General features: G+C 40.1%; 1 protein-coding gene across 18 annotated transcripts in view; it reads left to right on the top strand.

The window, feature by feature from the left end:
* The first annotated feature begins 1161 nt into the window (after positions 1–1161).
* Positions 1162–22148, top strand: part of LOC129695752 (transducin-like enhancer protein 4) — a 126634-nt gene continuing 105647 nt past the window's right edge. For 5 of the 18 annotated variants that reach the window (XM_055633006.1, XM_055633005.1, XM_055633010.1 and 2 more), the window contains exons 1-4: positions 1166–1776; positions 2033–2130; positions 3461–3524; positions 3672–3716. In XM_055633006.1, coding sequence (XP_055488981.1) covers positions 1753–1776; positions 2033–2130; positions 3461–3524; positions 3672–3716 — 231 coding nt within the window. In that variant the 5' untranslated portion in view covers positions 1166–1752. Of the gene's footprint in view, positions 1777–2032; positions 2131–3456; positions 3525–3671; positions 3717–4493; positions 4586–22148 lie in introns of those variants that run through there. The other 13 variants (XM_055633013.1, XM_055633012.1, XM_055633014.1 and 10 more) reach the window with 6 other exon arrangements.

The following is a 22148-nucleotide window of genomic DNA, read 5'->3' as shown; positions in this document are numbered from 1 at the left end:
AACTGCGGGAAGCCGCAACAGCTGTTAATGGATATTATTTCGCAGGCGTTATCGTTTAGTCTTTATTGGTCAAAAATCTACAACAGAGTTAGTAATCTGGCCAACATTGTCCGCATTGGGTATAGATCCTTTACTTGTTCTTATTAACTGCGTTTCAACCTGTCACTAGCAGAGATAAATCTAATCGTATAAGTAACGTGTCCATTTCACCTTCCTTTAAATGTTGCATTGATTTAGCAAATCATGCATGGGAGTTACAGCTAGAAAGTAGTTAACGGGAAATCTTAGAAATCATCCACATTAATAAAATTCAACCATTTCCCTTTTAGATTCACTCTGAATCACTAAAGGGAGCACTGCCGTGGTGAGGAGCGCAAACGCTTCTGTGACTAGATATAATTTACGATCTGGTTGGTTTTGAATTGAGCTTCGTTAACCTAATATTGAAACTAAAGTTAAAACCTGTCAAATACTGCAAGGTACAACCAAGCGCAACCCGACCCCCACCCTCAACTCTTTGCTCAGAGGTCGGCGTTTATAGAGTCGTGCAGGTCCCCAATCTTTTTTTAAATACACTGTAATGACAGATTGCTGGAGTATTTTGCAAAGAGACATCCGACACTAATTAGCCGACATTGCACACAGCGCTTGGGTGGAGTGGAGGGCAGGAGGAAAAACATTCTCGTTTCACCAAACGCCGGCAAGAGACCCACGTTACTTTGATTGACAAGTGAACAAATGTTTCTTCTCCCTTTATTCCCAACTTTTCACTTGCGCCGGGGAGTGGGAGGGAGGGAGAGAGGGATGAAACCGCCCAGACAGACAGACAGACACCCAGCGAACGGCTGCGAACGTTGTGCTGGCGGGCGGGCGGGAGGCAGCGCCGCACCTTCCACCCTCGCTCATTGGTCGCTCCTCCAGCCCCGCGTCAACGCCCCACGTGGGGGCAGCGGCCACGCTCGCTCGCCATTGGCGGAGCGGACAATGGGGGCCGTCACCCAGCCGAGGCCCCTCCTCCGCCCCGCGGCGATTGGTGGACGGGTCGCGACTGGAGCTGCAGCCCCCTGATTGGTTGGACGCCGATGCTAATTACCATTGCCAATGGCATTGTGGGAGTTGTAGTCCGGGTGACAGGTTGCTCTGGGCGGCTTGGCGCCAAACTAATTACAATGGACTACAACAACCCAAGTGCCGCTCGCTTATTGCCCTCCCACCGATTGGGGCTGGGGAATAGGCGAAGTATCGCATCGCATCCCTCCACCTCCAGTATCCCTCGCTGCTCAAGTTGACCGGGCTGTGAATATGTAAGAATGTTAATGACACCGTGCTTCTAAATTTGGTAAACACAAGTCATTACTTTCGCATGTTATCGGATGAAGGGCAGGGGGAAAGCTGCCGCCTCCGCACTCCTGGTTGCAAGGTTGGCCGCGCTGCTCTCGCTCTCTTTAATGCTGGAGTAGTGATGGTGTAAGGTCGCAGCGAGCTGCTGCCCGCCGGAGCGGAGCCCAGCCCAGCCCAGCCCAGCCCAGCCCAGGCGCATCTCGGATCGGCGGATCGGCGGGCGGGCACTTCTGCAACCCTCAGCCGAATGCTCCACTTTGTTTAATCGTTCGCATCGCGCAAGGTCGGAGCTTGCTACTTTCGACCGGATCTCGTACAACTTGGCGACTTTTGAATTAAGCAACTTGAATGAGACAACTCTGCTGAAAAATTAAGACGTCTTTCGGGGAAAGATAACAGAATCTTAGCGCGATGTATCCTCAAGCCAGACATCCAGTAAGTTTTTGTGTTGTGTGTATGTTTATATTTTTGCTTCCACCCGAAACACCAGGCATGGGCAGTGGCATGCGGGGTCTAGCTTTTTCCACAACATTCACTTAATTATAATCTTTCAATTAATATTTGCAGATGTGCAAAGTACAATGTTTGCGTTTGCTTTCTCATGATTATTAATAAATGGAGATCTCCTGAGATTGAAGGTCGATTGCCAGTTTGACTCGGTACTGATGCTCCTTCGTGTTTATCTTTGCAGACGCCTCACCAGCCCGCACAGCCCTTTAAATTCACCATCTCCGAATCGTGCGATCGTATCAAAGAAGAATTTCAGTTTTTGCAGGCGCAATATCACAGGTAGGGAGATTGGCCATCTATATACACATATGCAAATCTAACAACGTTAATGAGCCTGGAAGTACAGGGGGAAATCTGAATGATTGTTTAATTATAAATCTCCGACTGGCTGCTTAGCTGGCTGCATGGGCTCGGTTATGCTCCGTACTATTCACGCTTCTTGTGCTGTCGGCTTTCTTTTCCCGGTCATCTCCCCTTTTTCTGGTTGTCTGCTGTAAAACGATCTCTCCGATACTCCTCCAGTTTGATTGAAGATGGTGTCCGAGTGCAAATCGCACTCTTTGTACTAGTGTCGGCGATGTAGGACAGACGGGCTTTTGCATCGGTTATCGATGTAATGACGCCGTGGAAGGAATTTTTTTTAAATAGTTGTTAATGTTGCTGAATCCTGTGTTTCATTTCTTGAAAGGTGCATATTCGAACTGGTCGAAGAGTGATTTATCTCATTTGGGCAAATGCATGCATCCCCTGATTAGTAATAGTACTGTAACGCTCAGCGCCTTAGATGTTATTTTCGATCTTGGTTTTCCGCGGTTGCTCTTTGGCTCGCTTTCACATTTCTGCTTCATGTGAAGTGATGATGAGGGAGTAATGTCCTCCCCATTAGGTTCTGCTCATTCGCCTAACACGCCGAGGCTTTGGTGTCAAACAGTCGCATCTTTCATGATCGTAAATCCCCCAAATCTGGATTAAAATTGCACTGGTATGTCCGGTTTGGCAGATCAGCATCTGCGATGATTTTTCTATAATACTGAAGCGCTTAATATCGCCTGCACAGATATGTGTAGTGGACATATTTGCTTTTCGATCTTTTTTTGAGACATTGATTGTTGTCTCTCTTGGATATTTGAAGAGTACGATCCTATTGCTTATTTTCAGATAAAATAAACTTTTTAATCTAAATACGTTGGCGTTACTAATCTTGGACAGCACTAAACCTCTTAAGAATCATGCATATTTCCCCTGGATTTGCATCAAGCAGTTTTAATTACTAAGTAATGGTTTCGTTTTCTTATAATTAATGCAGCATATTATTGAAAGAAATAATGTTGGCTATTTGACATGTTCGCATGTGTCAGCGTTGGTATTCTACTTAATAAAATCAATCTTTGAATGCAAACTGTCATGTTTTGGCATGTACGGAGTTGGCATCATAAATCATTTCCAGAAGAGTAAAATGCACTACAGCACTAATTAAGTGCACCCTGCCTTCGTAAGGCAACCTTTCTAATGATCAGGGTAAGATCATCTATGCAGAGAAACTATTGCCTGCAGCAGTCTATAAAATACCCATGTTGTATCATTGAACAATCTTTCTTTCCATAAACAGTTTGAAATTGGAATGTGAAAAACTAGCCAGTGAAAAGACTGAAATGCAACGCCACTATGTAATGGTAAGTTTTAAAAACATCTTGGACTGTTTTGTGTTATCATGGTTGTTAATGTATCATTTTGTTCCATATTTATCAGTTTTTCTTATTGTGTGTGAGTGATACATTATGGATTAACCAGTACTATATTTGATTTCTTTATCTTCACAGTATTATGAAATGTCTTATGGTCTGAATATAGAAATGCACAAACAGGTATGTTTCTTACATTTTTAACGCTTATTTGTTATTTGGAATTATGTTAATAAGTTCCTGAAATGGATTTTAATAAGTTTCATCATAACCTTTTGAACAATGAGAATTGAAAGATCTATGCTGACAGTGGCATACATTTTAACAGGATTATTGAGCTCCTTAAAGATGATGCTGACGAGACAGAGCCAACTGTGTAACAGTGGATAAAACAAAATTCAGTTAGTTGAGTGGTCCTTTCAATGACAGTTTATTCTATACTGTGAGTTAGAAATAGCTGTTTGGGATTACTTTACACACTTCGCAATTCCAATATTAAAAAGTATCAACAAAGTAACATTTGCCTTCCTACCCATTGTTTAAATGCAAATTACTGCAGTGGAAATTATAGTATGTCAAGTTATTACAACTTTCCAGAAATACCTTTTCTGACACCATTGAGGATGTTTTCACTTTCAAGTGTTGTTATAGCAAAGAAACTTAAAGCTAAAACACCATGTCTTTTTTTTGTAACTTTGTTCATAGTGGGGCTCACTTGATCTTCTATGATTTCCTAAATATCTCATTGATCATTATCCCGTTTTACTTGCTGAATCTTTCTATCCTGTGGAAAAACAATGACAGTGCACTGATATATTTTACTTGTCAGCATGATTGATAATTTTACTCTGAGCCGTAATACCAGGCATGTAAATCAAATAGAGTCTCCACTGTTATGCTTAGTAACTTAATTAAAGGTACTTTTGTACCACAATGAGAAATTCTGCTTGCGGATTGCAGATTTTGCCACTTGTTAAATGCTTATCACATTTCCCCATCATCTATTGGAGAGACGTTGCAGATTATTATTTAATGTTCCAAGCACAGTGCAGGTATGTTTTTTGTTATTATATTATTTAAAATGCAATTGGAAAACACTTTTTTTAATAACTGGAGTAATCCTAATAGGTGACATTACTTGTGTGACGTGTGAAGCATTTAGCAGAATCCTTTTTCCAGAACTGTTGCTTTTCCTGATGCATTTAGTGAGATTACATCTTGCACATGTATTACACACTTGATGACCAAGGAATGTCTTAAGCACTTTATAGTCAATTAAGAACTTTTCCACAGTTTTAACTACAGTAATTTCAGAAAAATAAACACTTGTGGTTGCAGTAGTTCTTGGCTTCCTATTTCTTTAAACTGTGAATTTTTAAATAATTGCACAGGCAAAACCATCAGTTGAATTTTACGCAAATGAAGTAAATGTGAAATGTATTGTAGCGTATTAATTTTATATTTAATTCATAGTATGTACAGTGAATTTTCAACCCAATAAGATACATTTTTTATATTTGCTAAAATTATATAAAATACTGAACCTGAAGTGGAAAATATTAATCAACAAGGAAGTGGAATTTAATAGCTTTTCAGAATTAGTTGTCGACTAGAAAAGTCATTGTTACAATAACACCCCCTCTACTGGTCCCTTGACACCACTTGGATATGGTCTAATCAGGAATATTGTTTTTTTTTAGTATGAATTTGCACAGCAAATGAGCCTTGATCGGGCACAGTAATGAGGATCAAATTGGTGATTCTTAGGTACCGGTCATTAGTTCAGATATATTTGGAAAAAAAACACCTTATGTGTTTGGGTGAAATCGAGCAGTTTGCTGCTTGTGAAATCCAGTGTGATGGGCTTTGATAAGCTCACCTTGTGTTCTCCGGGGTGCAATTTATGAAATGATAGCATCAAATGTGAATACCTAACGGTGTAGATGAATACCTAACGGTGCATTCAAAAAATAAAAATAAGATAAAATAAATTTAAAATTGCAATGGATTGTGAAGAATTTGTAAATTAAAAAAATTAACATTTTTAATTAAACACAGCATATCAATTTTCAGTTTAAATATATGTTTGAAACCACTTTTGTTGTTATAATAGAGTCCGAATTAGTACATGTCGACTTTAGTTGTAATCATCAATCAATTTGAGAGAAAGCCGTGAAGTAAAATGGTGAAGGCATACATTGCAGTATCTGGTTGGCAAATGATTTGTAAAGTATCTGGTTGGCGAATGCTTTTAAAGATTGGAATATGCTGTTTAGCTGAAAAGTTATAATATTTAGGCGAAAGAATTGTGATTAACAAATATTTTAATTTTTGCATTAAACTCAAATTAAAATGAATAGTTCAGAAAGATGTTCAGTGTCTGCATTTGCTGCATAAGGGAATGAATTCCCCTTTTTTTCCATTGTAGTATAGTGCAGCACAAGAAGAGGTCCTTCAGCCCACAATGTCTGTGCTGAACATGATACCAAGTTAAACTAATCTTGTCTGCCTGCATGTGATCCATATTCCTTCATTCCATTTCTATCCACGTGCCTATCTAAAAGCCTCATAAACATCACAATTGTATCTGCGCCACGACCTCCCCTGGCAGTGCATTCTAGGCACTCGTCAGTCTCTGTGTAAAATAAAACCGTTCCCCGCACACCTCCATTAAGCACCCAGAGGAAGATTTACCAGGATTTCAGGCTTTTAATTGCTAAAAATACGATTTATACGTGAGAATATTTTTCAGAAGTAGTAGAATCCGAAGGAACTGTAACAGAATCCTTTTAGTTATGCAGTTACAACATTGTTGAACACATCTATTTCCCTCAACGCCATTTCTGGAGATTTTGCCAATGATCTGGATAACAATAATTTGGAAAATCCTAAACCAACACTTAATAGAACAGTTGAATGAGGATGATGTCACTGAGTTCATTTAGTACCATCCACTTAAATGATTTGGTGTGGGTTATGTGAACTAATTGACATGTAACAATAGTTGTGGCTTGACAGCAAGGAATATTTAGTATTTTAAAGCAGTTTGGTTTTAACTTGATATTTGGTTTCTCTGATTCTCAGTGTTCATGTAATTGTATCCAACACAGATATAAATTAAATATTTGATGCATCCAGAACTGTCCCTTTATTTATTAGGTTGCATTTCACGTCCTTATCGTACAATCGTCATTGATTTTTTAATTATTTTTGTATAAATTAATTTTAGAAATGCATTTTTTGGGATTCCCGTTTCAATAATTGTTTGAGTTTTTCTGATTTAGCACACTCATAAAAAAATCCTGCTTTTTATATAATTTTATTTTTGTGTCTTGATGCAAACAAAAACATGTACGCCACCTATATCTTATGCTAACATGAATGTTATACACACTTATTTTATTTTATTCAAAATTATCTGGTTTCTGGATATTTTTTTATTGACGTCACTAGTACTAGTAAAAGTACACCAGCTTAAGTGTATTGCGATTATGCCCAGTTCCTGAAAACGGTCTAGGAATTAATTCACTTGTTAGATTGTCTTGGTTAGTGCTTTAAGGAGTGATTTAAGAATCCGAGAGGTACATGGTAGTTGGTAACTCTGATATTCATATTCAAATTATTATTTCCATCCATCCATCTTCTAAAAGTTAAAATCCATCTTCTAAAAGTTAAAATCTACTTCGCTGCTTTTGAATTTGTTTGCAGATAATGGATACAATGGAATTTTGATTGAATTGTAATATTTAATATAATGGATAGGATGTGTAGGAAGGAACTGCAGATGCTGGTTTAAACCGAAGATAGATTAAAAAAAATGCGGCAGTAACAGCAGGACAGGCAGCATCTCTGGAGAGAAGGAATGGGTGATGTTTCAGGTCGAGACCCTTCTATATAATGGCGCATTCCACCTGTAGTAAAGGATACTTTTTAAAATCTATTTTATTATTCTTTCTACACCACTTTCAATAAAAACTTGAAGTGAGATATTATAAGAACCTGCTGTTGGAGGGTTTACAAGGGTATGCTTTAGCAAATAATATGAGAATGTTGGTGCTCTAAACATTTAAGATGATTTTTACCCATTCATTGCAACTCCTGGATGTAAATACAAAACATTTATTTTGTCTTTAATGGTAGTAAATGCATTGTACTATTTAAACGATTTCCACCAATGGCATCATTATGTTCAGATAAATTGATCAAAGGTATATTCTCAGCTCGATATTTCTTCTTATCGAGTCCACACACAAGATTAGAGGTCAGCCAGAGCTGAGCACACTTCTCGGCATCTGCATACAATGGTGTCTGTCTTGCGCTTCTTGTGCGTGGTGGTGGAAAGATTGGTGGAGACAGGGCTGCGACGTGAATGCTCTTTCCTTGACCCCTGTTGGGGTACTATACTGATTAAATTAATATTGAGGTAGTTATCCACTTTGAAGTATATTAATTGATCAAATATTTGTTAATCTACAAAGCATAGCTCGCCATTCAAGATGATGCATCATAAATAAAATAGTGATCATTTTGTTGTGATCATTAAAATAAATGGAGCTCTTATAATTAATTGTATTTAAAGTAAGGGAATTGTACTGCACTTTTTTGCTTTTAATGATCTAATTAAAATATTGTTTTCTTCTAATTTAAAAAGGCCTACTGCAACTTGTTAAAGGAGTTCTGGAAATGTTGTCGCTATCATCATGAATTTAAAATTGATTGTAATTTCTTAGTAATGATGTATAACTTGTAGGCCAAAATCTGCTGCTACAGTTAATACTTAAGTGTGAATGTCCTATGCACAAAGAAAGCTATGAGCTATGTTAACTTTTGTATAACCAAGATTTTTATAATTACCTTTTTCCTATTTTATAATTATGTGATTAATGAGCTGTATTAACTTTATGGTCCCAGAATTAATATTAGGGTGTTAGCTCTTGAGCTGAAAGCTCGAAATGAAATGTGTTCAAGGAACTATTTCACTGAAACTAGCTGCTGGTTTCATGGTAATTTTCTCCAATTGTATTTGTACAGCAGGAGTTCAAATATGATTGCTTACCGAAACTTCTAGAATTCCTAATCCATTGATTCATTTTAATGATGTTCATTTTAATGTTGTTTTGTATTTTGTCCTTTAATTTATTTGATATTGTTATGTTTGACAAGGTATGTAGAATAAAACTGAAAATGAATATAATGTAATATGGGGATTTATATAACATCATCAGGAGCAAGAGTGCTGAATAAGTGCTTTGTAACAGTTACTTGAGCCACAATATTAAATTTCTATCTTGCAATTACTCTTTTCGTACATCCAGATCATCATCGTACATCAAAAATGTTGATCGCTAGCAAATGTAACTGCTGATGCAATTGTATGCTTTGTTGATAATTATTTTAAGGACTCACAATAAATGTTGAGGTTTTTTAATATATTTCTTCATTTATTGCAAGTATCTACATACAAAGTATTATTTTGAAAATTTGATATATAGAGACACACAGGAAACATGCTGCATCAATGCAATCAGCAGCTTCCCTTTTTGGAATATTTTATTTTTTCACTTCATGTCAACCTGAAGCTTTCTAGGCAGAATAAAGCTTGTGTAAAAATGTGCTATAAACTATGTGATTGTTGTTCAAAGCAATTAAATACAAATATAAGGGCTTGGCCCAGTGATTGAATTTCACAATCATAACAGCAGCAGTCGATTAGAAATGATGATAAATAGGATTAGAAGCCTTTTAGAAAAGCACAGAGAGTGCAAAGAGGAGAGCAGCATAGATTTGCATTATATCCGATACCCTCCAGTACCAAGTGGATTGTCAATACAGCTTGTTTAGCATTTTCTAAGGGCAATAGGATTATTGATTTCTAGCTTACAAGCAATGGCTCTATTTTTGCTACGGAGAAGTATTGCAGGTTGTTAAGAAGAAATTGACTTGAAGAGGTTTGACTGCTGCCCACCATGAAGCAAATCAAGCAAAACTGCTGAAGCATGGTGCAGCAGCAAGACGGGGGCCCACAGCAATTTGTTGCTATTAATTTACCATGGTCGACAGCAAATCAATTGGCATCTACTTCATCTGTTCGAGAATATGCTGTCCAAAACAGATAAAAGGCCTTGTGTAGCAATAGGAATAGACTATTTGCTAGATAGAGGATGACGCTAATGTGTAAGTAAGTACATTTAAGGGTTCAGAGCACATATAACTGAGTAACTTTTTAATGGAATATATTTTTAAAACGGTCAATAAGGAATTTGTTATGCATGAAGAAACAAATGAATTCTGTATTATCTTTGATTAATTTCATATGGTATTAGATGAAAATTTAGATGGGTATTGAAATTGGCATCGGGTCACAATTGGTATAGATAATAATTAGTTTTAGATTGACTTGTTAAACATTTAATTGTTTTTTTGTGAAATTGTCCAAGCACATACCATTTTAAATGGTAATATTTGCTTTGTGTATTTTTTTAATAGGCAAATCATTTATTGGATTCCAATTAAGTAGGGAAAAATCCAGCCCTAAAATTGGCCCATTGAATTGACAGGAATACAACCTAGAGGTTCTTTCAGGTCCTTTGCACTTTTCTATTCTGTTTGCTAATGGCTGTAATGGATGTTGAAGCCTTTTCTGTAGTCAAATAGAACCTCGCTGATTTAAAGCACTCGGCTGTGCCTAATACCTTAATCGACTCTCAATCCCTATTCCTGCATGTTCGCTGATAGAACGATTACATTGTCCATTGCTATTGCTATAGAATATTAGAGTTCTATATGCAATAAGATTCTTACAGAGCTTGTTTCCAAAGATGGGATGGTAGGCTTCTTAAAGGTAGCAGAAATCATAGAATGGTACAAAATACGAGACCATTCAGCCCATTGCTTCAATGCAAGTCTTGGTTAAATCTACTAATTTGTCCTCCTTGCCCACTCCATTTTCCTCTTTAAGTGTTTTCCCAATTGCATTTCTGTAATTACTAAATCTGCTTCCATTTTTAGGCACTTTCTTACAGATTATAAAACTCAAATGCATTTTTCTCAAAGATCCTTAAGGGTCTCGACCCAAAACGTCACTCATTTCTTCTCCCCAGAGATGCTGCCTGTCCCGCATTTTGTGTCTACCTTCGATTTAAACCAGCATCTGCAGTTCTTTCTTACACAAAATTTTTTTTTCCTCTATTGCATCTAATTAATTTGCTAATTATTTTTAAAAAAACCCCAAAAAAAACGAACATCTGGGATATGTTATTCATGTAATTTTTCAAATCTTCTATCTGACAATTAGATAATGGCATACCGAGATTCTTCTTGATTCTTGGTGTGGCACATTTCTTTCTTCCTTGAGCCATTGTAGGATATATTGGTAGGCTGTTTTATTATGAGGTGAGCTTTTGCATTACAAATGAATGACATTGTTGTGTATTCTCTTCAAGTGTCCTTGATACAGATAATGACAACTGTTTGTTTAACCGCTTTGGGATGTCCCGAGATCTTGAACGGAATATAAATCCAATTATTTTCTACTGGATACAGATTGGGTTAGGGGTTATTTTCACAAGACGACCCTTGGAACTTCATATCCGTAAAATAACTCTCCTCAAAAAAAGTCTAATTTAATTGAACACAATCATGAATAAAATATTGAGCCATTTTTTGGTACGAATAGTGTATTCCTATGCACTGATTACAAGTAAGACTGCAAGTTTGATTTAGTTTGTATTGGCCTTTGGAGTTTAGTTTAGTTTAGAGATATGGCGTGGAAACAGGCTCTTTGGCTCACTGAGTCCATGCCGACCAGCGATTTCCCCGTACACTAACGCTATGTCTTTGGAATGTGGGAGGAAAACTGAATCCCCTGGGAAGATCCATGTCGTCACGGGGAGACATCCACACCCCGTACTGATAGCATCTGTAATCTGGATCGAACCCGGCTCTCTGGCGCTGTAAGACTGCAACTTTACCAGTGCACCACCATGCTACCCGTTTCTTGTCCCTAAAAGAACTACATACACTTGCTATATAAAATGTGGCAATTATAAAACAAGCTATTTGCTGCTATTGAAAGACTTGAGATTATTGTCATGTAAGAAGTTCAGAATCCCACTCCCTTTAATGATTTATTTTAATGTTTCCCCCCTTGTCAAAATGTGCAATGTGCAACAAAACCTGTAATTTAAAGGTTGAAACGTAAGCATTCTGAAACTAGGTTGCAGGGCACTTGGAGGGTGGGATGGTGGGCTGTGTAGGAGTGGTGATAGCAAGGGAAAATGCAGGAGATAGAATAGGGCTGAAATAGATTGTTAGATCTCTTGGTTACACACAGTACACAATTATATGATTAAAACACTGGTGTATTTGATATCCATAATGGTTTTAATTTTTGAATTGCAAGTGTATTGCCAGATTTAATGTAACACTATCTATGCCAACTGACATTTATTGGTGTGATTTCTCCTCTTGTCCTTTTATAAAGTTTGTGAGCAGAGTGCATAGGATGTTGGTATTAAGTGCTTTCCATTGTTAAAGTGGGTGTGGAGAAGATAGTGAAGTTGTTATGTTTAGAGGGGAGGTATGAAGGCCCAGTCTTATATTTGAGCAGACATTATACTGTAATAGAAGGAAATGAGTTGCACTTGAAAGGCATTAATAAGAAGTTAATTGTGATTTGATCTCCATGATAAATGTGAAAAGAACTAACGTTTAAATGTGCCTTTTACACTGTACCACTGAAGCCATTCCAACTCATGGATCTAATGTTGCTGGGGGTTGCAACAAGAAATGCATTTGAGATTTTTTAAGGATGATATTTGGTAACATCTGTTGATATTTTCCAACTGGGTCATTTTAGTACTACATTTAATAAATCCAGTAAATTTCTGTTTTGTGTTATATTAATGTGTGAGGTCTGATTAACTGTCAGTAACAGTAATGGATAGTACAAAAGAAAATTCAGACTCTATGCTTCCAATATAACCCTTATTTCCAGGTATAAAACAAAATAAAACTTTTATTGTTATTTTTTATTTTCCATTATCTGTGAATTCTAATTTTTATGTTTACTAAAGATTTGAAAATGCCTAAATTATTTATGCTTCTGTGAATCTATCAAAAGTAAGTTTTTCTGCAGAGAAATTGGCTGAAAAGTGGGCCAGGGAGGTGAATCTTGGGGCAGAACTAATCAGATTTCTTCTTCAACAGTAAAGTCTCTAGTGGAATATCATGCCCATAGTTTTCAACACTTCTATGGTGTTTGAGTTTAAAATTTGTGAATTGTTGGCATTGTTTCAATGTTTGATACAACTGTTCAATTGTAATTTATGGGCTCTTGTTGCCTTGGACCAATATTAAGGAGTAGTGTCAGCTAATTTAAAGAATCCTATGAACCACATCCTGACAGTGTAACTTTTATTTTTATAATGAAATAGTTGAGATATGGAAAATCTATTTAGAAGTAAGCTGGATGCTACCTATACAATAATCAGTGATTCTTGAAGCTCATATCACCTCCTGTAAATTCCCTGAGGCAGTGTCAACAGTTTAAGGGACCATGGCCAGAAATGCCTAATAGGGAACATATACTTTGGTCAGTAATGTCTGATTTTGTAAACTGCACTTCAATATGCCTGCTTCTGAAATGTGACAAAAAACAACAATGCTAAACAGATCAGCTACATTTTGCTGACATTATTTTGCTACATAGTTACAAATCAGTGCAAATCAGTGTGCAAACTGATTTTCTCCTTCCATTTGTTTCTGTTTATTTTTAAATGTCCTGTATTTAGTATCTCCTCAACGTACGATGGGGTTACGTTACGATAAACCCATCGTAAATCGAAAATATTTTAGGTCAAAAAAGTATTTAATATACCTAACCTACCAAACATTCTCTCTCCTGTGCCGTGTCCGTTTTTTTTTATATTGGGAAGCAGCATGATCTTGATGTTGGGCACTTCTGCTAACTTTTCGTTTTGCAATATGTTTTTGAGGTGCTTTTCTATGCACACTTTATTCCTTTTCATCAGAACATCGTAGTGATCAAGTGGGCGCAGCATAATGTCACTTTGAGAGCGCTACTCCAGCAGCAGCGAGAGAAGTTTACTTCTCATTTTCAGAGAAACATGTTAATGCGTCTTTGTTGACCCAGAGGCGAACTTCAGAGCCTGCAATGCCTCAGTTGCTACAGTGCATTGGGGTCGATTTAATTATGAAAAATATTATGGCAGTAACGCAACGAGTCAGGCTGCTAAAGAACCCAACATGAAGGGCTCTTTCCAGGTTTACTCTATCTCGTTCGCCTCCGCCTCATAAAAATGGCTGGTGGCGCTCATTGCGTCACTAGTTTCGGTCACTCCTGGTGAGAGATTGGAACCGAGAGAAAGAGGGGGAAAGAACGGGTTCCGAGCTACTCCGGCATGGTTGAGAACCAGAAGCCGGAATTTCCCGGCGAATCCGGCGGATGGGGAGGCGGGGGCGCAGAGGGATGAAGGAGGCGGTGGAAGCGGCACCACCCCGCCTCGGGCTGGCCCCGCTTCGGATAAGGGAGCAACGGTGAAGAAGAGGCGGTGGCAGCAACAGCAACTTTCATACTTTCAAGATGGCGGCGCTGGCTTAACAGCTGCGGCCCACCTGCAGTCCGTCTTTTTTTTCTTTTTTTTTGTTCCTTGTCATGTTTTAGTTAATTTTGTTTTATTAAGTTGTATGTGTGGGTGGGGTGGGAGAAACATGCTTTGGTCTCTTCCTTCGGGGGATGCGACTTTTTCTTCGGTCGTATTCCCCATCCCCGTCTGCGCCGAGGCCTAATGGCAGAGCTGGCAGCATCGGAGCTGTAGCAGAGGCGGAGACCCGACTCAGCCACGAAGCTGTGGCGGAGATAGCGGCAGCGGAGACCCGACTCGGTCCTGGAGCTGTGGCGGAGGCAGCAACCACCTGCGGAATTTGAGCCATCGCCTCGGCGCAGAGGGAGAACAAGGAGGGAAGAGACAGAGACTTTAAGATTTTGCCTTCCACCACGGTGAGGAGGTGTTTGGTGAACTCACTGTGGTGGATGTTAAATTTATTTGTGTGTTTTTGTCATTTTTTTAATTATAGGTATGACTGCAGGGAAACAAAATTTCGTTCAGACCGAAAGGTCTGAATGACAATAAACGAATCTACTCTAATCTAATCTAATCTAATCTAAGCAACCGGTTCAGTCCCAGCCCCAGCCAGTGCACCTGCCCAAGAAGGCGCCGGTCGGTCCACCGTTACTGAGCATGTCTTGTCGGTGGCAGCATCAAGCAAGCAGAGGCGCGACATCTCGCCTGCCTCGCTATCGGTTGTTTACACTTGTGATCGAGTGTCTGACTGGGAGCTGCGGCTCGCTGCCGTTGCCTTGCATCAAGAGAGAGTATCATGCTGCATATCGCTAGCCCGGGAAAAAGATCAAAATTCAAAATTCGAAACGGTTTCTTGAAGTACGCTTTTGCTACATGAATCGAAATATCGTGTATCGCATTTTGCATCACCATCGTGAATATCCTTAAGTATCGGTAAATATCATTAAGATTAAAGAGGGAAGCAGATCGAAAAGTCGAGGAGCATCATCTATATTCAGTTGACACGGGCCGAAACCTTCTTCAGATCTGCGGTCAGACTGATCAGGGGTTTTGAAAAGGGAAAAAATTGTGTAGATTGTGTTGATTCCCCTTCTTGTCCCCACCCACCCCCACCCCTGATCATCTGAAGAAGGGTTTCGGCCCGAAACGTCCATAGATGCTGCTGCACCCGCTGAATTTCTCCAGCTTTTCTGTGTAACCTTAACATTAAGATTTGTTGGTTCAACATTTTAACAGTTCCTAAAGTTTTTGAGATTTACTCTACAAATCTGCATGTTCGGTTTTTTTTTAAATGGCAGCTAGTAAGAGATTTATGTTGCCTGGGAACAGGGTGGGCTATCCGACAGGAGTTATTTTATAAATGTGAGACTCATTAATCATTGGTTCTGCAAGCCTGAGTGCTAATGACAGTTGTTTGCATGAGTGAGAACAATCTCACTTTATTAGCAGTGCAATATATTAATTACTTACTTTTGCAAAGTGTAAATTTAAAAATGCTGCCATCCAGGGCTTGTAAAATAATTAAGCATAATCACATAACTTGGGAAAATAGAGTGTGATATGTGTCAATCATTGCTGTATGGTAAGTCTATGAAAAACACTTTATAAACCTCTATTTTAAAGTCTTGCTAGGACCAACAGGTGTGTCAGGACCAGCACTCTTTCATTGCCAATGTGTCTGGTAGGAGGGAAAGCCTTGTTAAAGTATATTGAAAATCTTTGATTACTTTTCAAAGAATATGATAATCATGTTCAGAGATACAGCGCGGAAACAGGCTCTTCGGCCCATCGGGTCCGCGCTGACCAGTGATCCCCACACATTAACAATATCCTACACTCACTGGGGACAATTTTACATTTTTTACCAAGCCAATTAATCTACAAACCTATATGTCTTTGGAGTGTGGGAGGAAACCGAATATCTCAGAGAAAACCCATGCAGGCCACGGGGAGAATGTACAAACTCCGTACAGACAGCACCCGGAGTTGGGATTGAACCCAGGTCTCCGACGCTGCATTCGCTGTAAGGCTATAACTCTGCCACTGCACCACCGTGACCGCCCGCAAAAACCCACAAATGTTCAAAATCAGGATAAATTACTAACAGGGCTGAAAATACACGTCAGGCAACATCTATGAAGAGAAAAATTGAATTTTTTTTTTCTAGGTTGCCCACATACCAGAACTGAACAATTTCTGTTTAAACTTAGTGATTACCTAAATTGTTGAATTCAGTCTTTTGTGGTCAGTGAGGAAAAATCCACTCGGCCTGTTGAGTCCTTAAGAAATTTGTACATATCCTTGCTCACTCTGCCAAGATGATATTCTCCAGTCTCTTTTCATAAGGCAAAATTGTTGCCACTCGAACCAGTCTTGTGATTTTTCTTGTTCCATTTCCTCTATTACAGCCGAAAACACAGAGTGCAGTTTCAACATGGTGTTCAGTTTGCATTATTCCAAGTCATGTCAAATTGAGTTCATGGGCATATGGACAAGTATGTTGAGGTACATGTGCAATGAAAATCTTGCTTGCAAGAGCATCATAGGTGCACAAACTGAAACAAATAAAAAGCAAATAAAAGTGCATAAATGACACTGTATATTTCTAAAAGACTGCAGGAAAAAAAGACAATAGTGAAGACAATATTAGAAAATAAATGATATTTTCTAATATTAATATAGACATTCCATGGTCATGCAAGGAGTGGGCAGTGGTATTCCATCAATTTGATTTACGCAGGTTGGTTCAAGAACCTGATCGTTGTGGGAAAGTAGTTGTTCCTGAACCTAGTGGTCTAGTACTTTCGGCTTTTATACCTCCTGACTGAGGTTTAGCAGTGAGAAGAGTGCACTGGTGGGGATTCTTGATGATAGATGCCTTCACCATAAGGCAGCGCATGGTGTAAATGCTTTTGATATGCTCGGTCCATGATGGATGGGGCTGAATCCAACACTTCGCAGCTTCTTGTATTCTTGTGCATTAGAATTGCCATAGCAGGCCATGATCCTACCAATCATGATACTTTCTACAGTGCATTGGTAGAAGTTTGTTAAACTATTCAGTGCAATGCAGAATCTCTTTATACTTTTAAGAAAGTTGAGGCACTGGCTGCCTTGTTAATACATCTAAGTGCTGGGCCCAGAACGGGTCATCTGAGATGTTAAGCCGAGATGCCAAGGAATTTGAAGTTGCCTAACTCTGTCCATATTGACCCACAAATGAAAACTTACACATGGTCTCTTGAATCCCCCTGTCTGAAGTTATTGATTATTCTTTGGTCTTTTGACTTGGAATGAGTGGTTGTTGTGGCACTACTCAACCAGGAATTCTATCGATTTCCAGTACACTGACTCATTGACGGCTGTGATTCGACCAACTACAGTAAGTTTAACAGTGAATTTATAGATGCCATTGGATCTGTGCTTAGCCACACAATGACGGATGTAAAGAGAGTAAAGCAATGGACTAAGATTATTCACACCTGGATGTACTTTCATAATTCCATGTTGATTCTGTTCAATTGATTGCTTTCAATGTGTGGAATTAACCCCATTCTTCTTCTTTACTTACCAAAGGTTATGGAGGTTAAGGGAGAAATCTAAGATGGAACTGTTACTTTAAAGAAAATTATTGATTAAGGCCTTGTCTTGGAGGCATGCCTGTGGCAATTGTTCAGAAAAGTTGAAGGTTTAAAAAAACAAAAAAAAAGTGTGTTCATGTTCATCTCTTGCTGCTGAACTGACTTGCCATCACAGTTTTTAGGGATGAAGGTAGGGTTTAAGTTAATTGCATGGGACAACACATTCGCCTGGGGTAACATATAACATTACTCAATGCCACAGCTCGTAGCACTGTTGAATATTTCACTTTTTTGAAAATGAAAATTCTGCCATGGATTTGATTTATTACAAAAGAATTATGTTCTTTTAGTTGCTTGAACATTGGCTTTGAGCTAGGAATACTAACCTTAACAATTTCACATATAGCTCAAAGGAAAGTTTAATATAATGCTTGTTAACATACAGAATACTTTCCCAGCCTAAATACGTGAGTAAACAGAAGCAACAATTTGCAAAGTAAGAGTTTGTAATTATTTGTCTTCATCTAAAATTAGCTAGATTCATTTTATTTTTCTTGGAAAAAGCCAAAATGTAAGAGTAGTGTAAACAGCAGACAAACTTAAAAAAAAAATTGTATAGATAATGTAATCTTAATCTTGTTTGATGTTGAACCAGTTAGACACAACTAAGACCAAAAGAAGTGCATGGAGTCTCTTGGTTTACGGATTATCTGAATTGCCGAAATCCGATGATGCAAATTCTCCCATAGAGTGTAAAGCATTTTTAAGCTAGTATTAAGATTAATAAAATGTTTCATATTATTCATTAATAGTTAGATACAGTATATATTTCATTTGTTTATAATTCTGTGCAGCAATAGGGTGATTTATTCATGAAATAATAGAATTATCACACGCCTGTCGGATGAAGTCGGTTACTATTTAAAAAAATGATATTTGTGACTCCAAAATCAGTTTATGGACACTTCTCAGGATTGGAATTCCTGCACATTGTAGATGCAGGAGGAGGCCATTCGGCCCCTTGTGTCTATTCCATCAATCAAAAAGATCATGACTGATCTTTTACCTCCGTTGCCCATCCATCTTTCTAATTTCCAAGCCTTTTCACTACTATCCGTGATTACATCCTGCATCAAGAATGTTTATTGAAGTGTTATAATGCAGATCAATATCTATCATTTAACCAATAGTTTGGAGGGTTTCTCAGGGCAACTGGAAGCTGAACGGAATCGAGTGCAATTGTGGGAAAAGGTAAATGTGCTTGGCACACTGCTCTCGTGCCATTAGACAAAGCGGTACTTAATGGCCTGTCCCACGAGCATGCGACTCCATGCGGCAAGCGCGTGGTCCTAACGTGGTCGCTTGAGCCGTACGGCCTTGTGGAGCCGGTCCCACTTCGATCGCCGGAGCCGTATGGAATTGTGCAGAGCCGGTCCCGACATCGCGCGGGGCTCCAAAAAACTGACCGTGTTCAAAAATTCCGCGCGGCAACGGCCGGCCCGCAGCCACCTCGACGCCGAACGCACTGCCTCGACGGGCGTGCGCAGCGTCTCAACACTGTACGCAGAATCTTGACGCCGTACTTCACGCGCGAACTTCCCGTGGACTTCGCTCGAACTTCACGTCACTCACTCGACCTCCGCGCGGCCCCAGCTTCCGGTTTGGTCGTGCTTGCCGCATGCAGTCTCATGCTGGTGGGACTGGCCCTGTACGGGGATCACTCTACCTCCGCATGGCCCCCGCTTCCGGTTTGGTCGCGCTTGCCGCATGCAGGTCGCATGCTCATGGGACAGGCCCTTTACTCTGCTTCTATTTGTTCCAATTACCATGACACCTGTCAAGCTTTAGGGAACCTTTGGGGAACCACCCTCCAATCAAGGATCTGGAATGTTTACTTGTTTCATGGCCTGGTGGGAAATACTCCCCATTTGACTTAAGATCAAGTCTATCAATCGAGCTGTTCCATGGGTGGGATTCCTTTTTCTTTTGAAAAGGGAAAATTGCACTATTAGGAGTTAAAAATCATGTTGGAACCATTTGGTTGCTATTATTGGTGTCTGCGGGATTTTGTTTTGAGAAAATTGCCACATTTCTGTGCAGCGCTATGAATATTCAAAATAAGTAGTAATTTATTGCCAGATATCCTTGGGTCATTGAAGATGTAATATAAATGCTCCACTGTGTTCTGGCTTGGTCTTTTTCTAGGGCTGTTTGCCAATTGTATGTAGATACATGTGAGATGTTCAATCCTTTCATTTCAAGGATAAGAATTTAATTGCTTGCACGGTCCAGCTAATTAAGTATTTTGAAGTACAGCCAGTAAAGGCAGCAGCAAATGTATGGAGAGTGGAATATCAAACAGATGTGAATGACTGGCTCGGGAAATATTGACCAGAATACCAGGAGAGTATTTTTCAAATAGTGGCATGACATCTTTTATCTTAATTTAAGCAGGCTGTAGAATCAGTTTACCTTCTGAAAGATGGTTTCGACAGTAATGTAGCATTTCCTCAAAATTACAAAGTTGTCTTTTTTTGTGAATGTAGTACTTAATGGCATGGATTCTACTGCTGAGCTGAACGTTCTTCTTAACCAAAATGAAATAAATCGCTTTGTTTTGTTTTTTTCATCTATATACATAACTAAAACTCTGATCTTGTGATCTTCTGGTTTGCACGGTCTTTCTATTCGCGCAAAAACGGTATGCGATTGTGCTATGATTTTTCACCAGCGTACTCACCGTTCTCCTGTGCTGCGAGTGCACTGTTTCATTCCGGTTTGTCTATTGTAAAAGTTAGCGAGGTTTAAAGATCTTAAAAACCGTGCGTGCGCAGATCGATCTCCTCTCCTGCCAGTCAGCGCCGCGTGGATTGGTCTTTTCTCCTGTCACTCCGCGAGATGGTCCACCCCGTCCTGCGCCATCGCGTCTTTACTGGAGCTGAGGGAGGCCGGCGGAGATCTCCAACCGGACACAATTTTCGGAGAGACCGGAAGAGGCCCGGCGCGGGAAATGTCGCCAAACGGAAAGCGGAGAATCTGATCGCGGCGGAGGAGAACGTTCAGCGCCCAGCGCCCACTGTGAGTCCCCATCGTACCACCAGCTCCAGACCCTTCCCCCTCTGGTCCCCCTCGCTGGCTTCTGCCCCCCTCCCCCGTGATACCCCTGTCTTTTCTTTAAGTTTCTCCCCCCCCCCCCCTGCCCACATCCCCGCAACCCGTCCCCGCCCCACACACACACCCCCCCCCCCCCCCCCCCCCCCATCTCCGGCTCCACAATGCTCGCTGCCCCCCCCTCCCTTTGCCCCCCCAAACATAACCCGCCTGCAAACCCACACTCCCCACCCTTCCCTCTCCTCCCACACATGAAGAGGAGGGGGAGGGAGTGCTGGGGGATGAGGGGAAATGAGTCGCGCCTGCGCAGTTAGGGGCTATGGGTGAGTGGTGGAATATTGCGTTAGGGGAACTGGCGAGTGGTGAAATATTGCGTTGGGGAATGGGTTGTGTTGGGGGACCAGGCCTCCCATGTGACAGGGACCCAATGGGTCCCACTTAGTCTAGTATTGCCTAAAGCTGGCATTAAAATTATTTTTGGATAAATAAATCAGTTGACAGCCGTGACAGTATCCTTGCTGTTTACAGTTCTTGCACATCTAATGACAGTTGTGTGAATTAATGTGTCAGAGCAGTGGACCATTCCATTTTCAATATCGTTAAAGTTCTTTTTTTTTATTTTCCTGGCTTAACATTAAGAATATTATGATCTTATGTTCTCAGCAAAGATTTGTATAAAGCTACTCGTTTGTTTGCATACACTTACCAAATTGCCCAAGACATGACCTATTACAAACCCACTGACTCCCACAACTATCTCGACTGCACTTCTTCCCACCCTGCTTCCTGCAAAGACTCTATCCCCCAACTCCCAATTCCTCCGCTAACACCCCATCTGCGCTCAAGATGAGGCGTTCCATACCAGGACATCCGAAATGTCCTAATTCTTTAGGGAACGGGGTTCCCATCTCCCATTCTAGATGAGGCCCTCACTCTTGTCTCGGTGCTCCGCCTTTGCTCCCCCTCCCCCTCCCCCTAGTCGCAACAGAGACGTAGTCCCCATAGTCCTTATCTTTCACCCCATCAACCATCGCATACAACACATAAACCTCCGAAAGTTCCGCCACCACCAATGGGATCCCGCCACTAGCCACATTTTCCCATCTCCACCCCTTTCCGCCTTCCGCAGAGATCTTTCCCCCCGCAACTCCTTGATTAACTCGTGCCTTCCCCTACATACGCAGAGGATGCAATGCCTGTCCCCATACCTCCTCCCTCAAATCTGTCTAGGGATCCCGACAGTCCTTTCAGGTTAGGTAGAGGTTCACTTGGACCTCCTCCAATCTCACCTACTGTATCCGTTGTTCCAGATGTGGACT

This window comes from Leucoraja erinacea, chromosome 3, assembly GCF_028641065.1.
Source record: "Leucoraja erinacea ecotype New England chromosome 3, Leri_hhj_1, whole genome shotgun sequence".
Taxonomy (NCBI): Eukaryota; Metazoa; Chordata; class Chondrichthyes; order Rajiformes; family Rajidae; genus Leucoraja; species Leucoraja erinaceus.
This window is presented reverse-complemented; position numbering and strand designations above follow the sequence as displayed.